This window comes from Hyaena hyaena, unplaced genomic scaffold (assembly GCF_003009895.1).
Source record: "Hyaena hyaena isolate Hyena2069 unplaced genomic scaffold, ASM300989v1 scaffold_70, whole genome shotgun sequence".
Lineage (NCBI taxonomy): Eukaryota > Metazoa > Chordata > Mammalia > Carnivora > Hyaenidae > Hyaena > Hyaena hyaena.
In genome coordinates this window covers 3,713,804-3,720,321 of record NW_024080701.1, presented here as the reverse complement: position 1 = coordinate 3,720,321, position 6,518 = coordinate 3,713,804, and the positions used below count along the sequence as shown (strand labels likewise).

At 44.7% G+C, this 6,518-nt stretch overlaps 2 protein-coding genes and 1 non-coding gene across 5 annotated transcripts in view; 2 read left to right on the top strand and 1 right to left on the bottom strand.

Moving 5' to 3' along the window:
- ADAL (adenosine deaminase like) overlaps window positions 1-3,099 on the bottom strand; it is a 30,588-nt gene extending 27,489 nt beyond the window's left edge. For 2 of the 3 annotated variants that reach the window (XM_039232875.1, XM_039232877.1), the window contains exon 1: window positions 3,014-3,099. The gene's annotated coding sequence lies outside the window, so the exon portion shown is untranslated. Of the gene's footprint in view, window positions 1-2,665; window positions 2,777-3,013 lie in introns of those variants that run through there. The other variant, XM_039232876.1, reaches the window with a different exon arrangement.
- On the top strand, window positions 2,963-5,178 carry LCMT2 (leucine carboxyl methyltransferase 2). The gene has a single exon (XM_039232874.1). The coding sequence runs from the start codon at window positions 3,053-3,055 to the stop codon at window positions 5,108-5,110; it is 2,058 nt and encodes a 685-aa protein (XP_039088805.1). The 5' UTR covers window positions 2,963-3,052; the 3' UTR covers window positions 5,111-5,178.
- A 371-nt stretch (window positions 5,179-5,549) lies between these two features.
- Window positions 5,550-5,663, top strand: LOC120232309. Its single transcript, XR_005528536.1, has one exon. It is a non-coding gene; the product is annotated as a U5 spliceosomal RNA (small nuclear RNA).
- Window positions 5,664-6,518: the final 855 nt, after the last annotated feature.

Here is a 6,518-nt window from a genome sequence, read left to right as displayed (position 1 = left end):
TTTGAGAGGCACCAAAAAGCACAATCGTTACACATTTAAAAAAACTGTTGCTCCCCAGCACCTGGATGGCTCAGTTTGAGGACCATGCAACTCTTGATCTTGGGGCTGTGAATTTAAGCCCCACATTGGGCATAGGGATTACTAAAAAATAATAATAATAATAAACTTAAAAAAATAAAAAACTTGTTTCAATGATCCAAGCCCAAGATACTGCCATCAACAATACCAGGCCCTGTCACATTCTACCTTCCTGGGCTAGGTTTCTCATGGGCCAGAAAAAGCTGGGATGGGAGTGAGTAGCCAAAAGGCAACACACTGAGCTAAGATCTTTCCACACTTGTATTACATTTCATCAAGTTTGCAAGATCAGAATCAAGTCTCCTGTCTCCCAGAGAATATTTTTCATGCCAAAAAAAAAAAAAAAAAAAAGTCGGGGGTACTTAAAATAATAAAGACATTTGTTACTATATATTAAGTACTTATCATGAACCAAACACTGTGCTAAGTTTCTTAGGTGGTCATTTTACTCAATGCTCACTACGATCTGTGAGATATTATCATCCTCATTTTACATGAGAATAAACAGATTAAAAAAGTAATAACTGGAAAACAATTGTAAGGTACCCGAATCACAAATTTTGCTCCATTCTCTTTTTTCCTGAATCGCTTTTCTTGATCTGTTCTTTATCAAAAAAATTAATATTTCTAACATATCACATATATTTTACTAATTTATCATAAAAATATACTTCTATATAACTGTATACATACTTTAAACTCCTACAATTCTTTTTTTTTTCTTCTTTGGCCCTCAATCAAATCTGAGTCAACTCAGAAACCAGCACTTACTCCTCTCATTAAAAAAATTTTTTTTATGTTTATTTATTTTTTAGAGAGGGGAGAGAGGGCATGAGTAAGGGAGGGGCAGAAAGAATGGAAGACACAGAATCTGAAGCAGGCTCCAGACTCTGAGCTGTCAGCACAGAGCCCGAAATGGGGCTTTAACTCACACTTTAACCAACTGAGCCACCCAGGCACCCCAGTACTCCTCTCATTTTAGAGATGAGGATTCCACAGCCCCGCAAGCTCAGGGGAGTGCTTCTCCCATTCCTATCAAAGGCAATTCCAAACACCTCAAGACTTCCACTAGACCCAATCCCCTCATACTGAACTAACAACCCAGCTGCCAGCTTTACAGAAGATAACAGAAGTCACCAGTATTTCTCTCTGCCCTCACCTACACCTAAGCTTAACTATATCTATGCACCTTCTTCTCTCATAAGTTAAAGAAAAAGGATTCATTCTGTTCTCAACATCAATTTGTGCCCTAAATCCCATTCCCTCCCAGCTAATTCAAGTCATTACTCCACCAGTTAAAGTTCTCATTTTTCTGTTCCTCCAACCTCTCCCTCTACTGGCTAATTTCCCTCAGGGAACCAACACACAGGTACAGTATTTGCTTCCACCTAAGAAACAAGCAAACAAAACCTTTCTTTCATCACATATCCCTCTTTACTGCCTTGTCTTTCCTTTCATTCTAAGCTAAGCTCCTTGAAAGCATAATTTAGACTGGCTGCCTCCCATTACTTATCTCTCATTTACTGAATATGAATTCTTTCTTTACTGCTCCACAGAAATTGCTCTCCCTAAAGTCATTAAAAGCTCTTCAACACCAAATATAAAGGCACTTTTCAATTACCAAACCTTTATCCTGACTCCATCTTCTAAGTTCCAGTACCCAAGTCCAAATCAGCTGGACTCCTAAACTCTTGCTCTTAATCATTCTGCTACACTGCCTCGAGGTCACCATAGTTACAGTCATCCTGATTTCCTTCTCCACCTGAGCCCTGCAGTCAGTCACCAAATCCCAATTAAGAAATTATAAATCTCCCAAATATCTCTGGAAGCAGTTTCCTACTGATTATGACTTCTAAACACCCAACTTAGAAAGCTCGACGGTTATTTTATTTTTCAAATGTTATTTACTTTTGAGAGGAGGAGGGGGAGAGAGAGAGAGGGAGACACAGAATTTAAACAGGCTTCAGGCTCTGAACTGTCAGCACAGAGCCCCACGAGGATGTGGAACTCACCAGCACTGAGATCATGACCTGAGCCGAAGAGGAACGCTCAGCGGACTGAGCCACCCAGGCAACCTCAAACTCGATAGTTATTTTAAACACCCAAGACTCAGACCATTTCAAAGGGAAAAATCACCTCTCTTCTGTGATTCCCTCTCCTGTGGATATATTCAACACTACCTTAGAATCACAGACTTTTGGAAACGGAGGGGAATGTCATTTTATAACACAGAAACAGAGGCTGAGTGGTTTATTTGTTGTCGCTTTGCACAGAGCCGGGAATACTGGGGAATTAATAGTATACGTCTGTGGGGAAACATTTTTTGGATGAATCACAACGTCTGTAAGCTTCTTCATTTTGCACCTGACCCCCCTGACTTGTTTTCAGATTTAAATGGGATCTCTTTTTGAACTACGAAAGCGTTAAATAAATTAGTAAGTACTAGTAGTTAGCATCTGAGGAACAACCCCTTCTCCTTGTCCCCCAAGGTCAGAGGTTCTAACTAACCCTGCTGTGCCGCTACCAGATAACGCAATGCTGACTCTGCCGACCAAGGAGATCCGGTTGTCAGTCCTCACAGACTCACCCCTTAATGATTTTTGTCAACGGCTGAGACAACTATGAGACCTTGCTAAATTTTCCCTTCAAGACGTAAAGGCTTGTAGAAAAGCGACATCCCGCACTCCCCGGACACAGTCCACATGCCCACAATAAGTCATAGCGGTTAAGTCTTCCTCAGAAATGCAGACCCAGAAAATCTTAAAATGTCAATGACAGTCGAATTTTAGCTCAAGCCACACTCTTCTGAATTCTCATTGGTGAGGTGCGTTCTTCACGGAAGTGACGCGCGCACACGCGGAAGGGGAGTCACGGAGAAGCGCTTTCCGTACAGAAGTCCCCGAAGTGGGTATTACAGAACGGAAGAGCAGCTCACCACTGTGACGGAGCGCCGCTCCTCACCCTCTTCTTGGCCATGGGCCCTCGGAGCCGCGAGCGTCGCGCGGGGGCAGTACAGAGCACTAACGACAGCAGCGCCCTCAGCAAGAGTTCCTTGGCCACGCACGGGTACGTGCACGATCCTTTTGCCGCGTTACTCGTTCCGGGGACCGCGCGCCGCGCGCCGCTCATCCACCGCGGCTACTACGTCCGCGCACGCGCTGTGGGGCACTGCGTGCGCGCCTTCCTGGAACGGACGTGCGCCGCTCCTGGCGCGCCTCGGGCTCAGATCCTGTCGCTGGGAGCTGGCTCGGATTCTCTGTATTTTCGCCTGAAAAGTGCGGGCCGCCTGGCCGGGGTTGCAATCTGGGAAGTAGATTTTCCGGACGTGGCCCGGCGCAAAGCGGAAAGGATTCAAGATACACCGGAACTGCGCGCGTTAACTGGGCCTTTCCAGAACAGAGACCCCGCGTCAGAGCTGTGCTTTGAGAGTTTAGACTACTGCCTCCTTGGCCTGGACCTGCGTCAGCTCCCGCAGTTGGATCAGGCCCTGGCCGCCGCGGGCCTCCACGCAACCGCACCCACTCTGCTCCTAGCAGAGGCGGTGCTGACCTACCTCGAGCCGAACGAGGCCGCGGCCCTCATCTCCTGGGCAGCCCAGCGTTTTCCTGATGCGCTTTTCGTGATCTACGAGCAGATGAGGCCGCACGATGCCTTTGGCCAGTTCATGCAGCAGCATTTTCGGCAGCTCAATTCTCCCCTGCATGGCCTGGACCGCTTTCCCGACGTGAAGGCCCAGCAGCACCGCTTCCTTCAGGCTGGCTGGACTGCCTGCTGTGCCATGGACATGAATGAATTCTATCGCTGCTTTCTCCCCCCAGAAGAATGCCAGCGAGTGGAAAATCTTGAACCTTTTGATGAGTTTGAGGAGTGGCATCTGAAGTGCGCCCACTATTTCATTTTGGCCGCTTCTAGAGGAGATGCTCTCACCCAAACTCTGGTGTTTCCACCCTCAGAGGCGTTTCCTCGAGTAGATCCTGCTTCACCATCAGGAGTCTTCCCTGCCAGTGTAATCACTAGCAATAGCCAGGACCCAAATCTTAGGAGATATGGGCACGCCTCTGTCCTTTTGAGCCCAAGCATTATTCTTAGTGCAGGAGGGTTTGGAGAGCAAGAGGGGCGGCATTGCCGAGTGAGCAAGTTTCACTTGCTGTCAAGATATTGTGACTTTGAATGGAAAGGCAACCAAATATACAGTTGTGGGACTAGAGCCCAGTGGGATGGACGTCTTTATCACACCATGACAAGACTCTCAGATACTCAGGTTCTGGTTCTGGGAGGGAGACTGTCCCCAGTAACTCCAGCCTTGGGGATTCTCCAACTTGGTGTCTGTAAGAATGAAGATAATAGCACTGGGGACCTAAATGTAACAGTAACAAAGGTTGGTCCAGAAGATTCCATGTTGTCATGTTGGCGGCATTCAACAACAGAAGTGTCCTTTAAGAATGAGAAATATTTGTTCGTGTATGGGGGTCGAAGTGCAGTGGAACTTGTTCTAAGTGACTGGCATTTCCTACATTTGGGGACAATGGCCTGGGTCAGTATCCCAGTGGAGGGGGAAGCACCTGAAGCTCGGCATTCACACAGTGCCTGCAGCTGGCAAGGGGGAGCCCTTATTGCTGGAGGTCTGGGTGCTTCAGAGGAACCACTCAGCTCTGTACTCTTTCTAAAACCAATCTTTGGTGGATTCTTGTGGGAATCAATAATCATCCAGCCTCCCATTACTCCAAGGTACTCACACACAGCTCATGTGCTCAATGGGAAGCTTCTCCTGGTTGGAGGGGTCTGGATTCATTCCTCCTCAGTTCCTGGAGTGACTGTAATTGATTTGACTACAGGGTTGAGCTCTGAGTATCAAATTGACACAACATGTGTGCCATGGCCATTAATGTTACACAATCATACCAGCATCTTGCTTCCTGAAGAGCAACAGCTCCTGCTCCTTGGAGGTGGTGGGAACTGCTTTTCCTTTGGCACCTACTTCAATCCCCATGCTGTGACATTAGACCTTTCTTCCTTAAGTGCTGGGCAGTAGGACTGGACTTTTGAAATATTCAGGAACCACTAAAGTAGATAATAAAGGTTTCCACAAATTGGATTAAACTGTGGCTATGTATATTACCACTCCTTCCTTCCCCCTTATTTTCTTCTCATTAGCACTACTATCCAGTGAAGAAAGTGAAAGAGGTTGTTAAAACACATACATACCAACATTCAGAGAGATGGTACAAAAATAAAACATAAGTAGGTCTGTCCAAAGAAAATGGTCATACAGTCCTAGAGTAGGAATTGGGGAGCCTTTGGATCCCTGTGTGTCTAGTTTATTGGTTTTCCTCATTCAAGTTTATCCATTTATTGAGTTACAATGACCTTCAGCCTAAGACAAATGAAAAATTTCCCACTCACATGCTTTGTGATTTGAGATGGTACTTTGAAAAAGTTTAACACAGATCCTTGGTAAAAATACAAGGTTGATAGTCTGGTTTCTCTTCAGATTACTTAAATCTTTTGCCTTTTCCTAAAGATTTCCATGGAGAGGTACAGAAAAGAGTTTTTACCCAATTTTAGAGGTCTTGTTTTTATAAGGCTACCTTTAAAAAAAAAATAACAAGGTTGAATGTAGCTGGAGGAACATGGTTTGACCTCATTCTTCATGTATGAAATCTGAAGTGAACCCAGTTATAGTTTGATTAAAGCATTATGCAAAAGAATTCTGGGATAGCTTTAATAAGACACATTTGTAGGACTTTATTGAAAAATATGCTTTTGTTCAATTTTTTGCCACTCATTCCCTAATTTTATAAGTACTAATAAATCATTTGATTCCTAACTCTTTGTACATGGTATGATAATGTTTTGCTCCAGATCTAGTCTCCACGCTTCCCTATGTTCTGTACTGACCCTTATGGACTGCATAAAAGTTTTCTTGGTCCTCTAGTTTCTGGTGAGTTCTACCAATCAGAAGCAGCGGAGGGGGGTGGTTGGGCAGGAAGAATGAGTCAGGATATTGTCAGTTTCCTCTACCAGTCAGCAAGTTATCAGTGGCTGCATTCTTCTGTCAAAGACCACATAGCTCCTGTCATGTAGTTCTATAAGCTCTAATTCTGCATTACTCCAAGTTCCAGTAATTGTTCCTTCTTACCTCTCTAGGCCTAGGAATTGTAATGGCTCTTCGTTAGACCTTAGCTGCACTATCCAGTATAGCAACTATTAGTCACGTGTAGCTATTTAAACTTTAATTAATTGAGATTAACTAAAATGAAGACTTCAGCGGCTTAGTTGCATGAATCAATTTTAAGTGCTCAATAGCCAGCCACATGTAGCTAATGTCTATGGTCTTAGGCAATGTAGATATAAAACATTTCCATCATGGCAGAAAGATCGGGACATTCCTGAGGTATTTCACCATCCTGACTTGGTTTCCCTTATTCCTGCTCACCCTT

Bases quoted from the DNA above. Each gene is read 5' to 3' on its own strand.
- LCMT2 (XM_039232874.1), top strand. From the start codon at position 3,053: ATGGGCCCTCGGAGCCGCGAGCGTCGCGCGGGGGCAGTACAGAGCACT.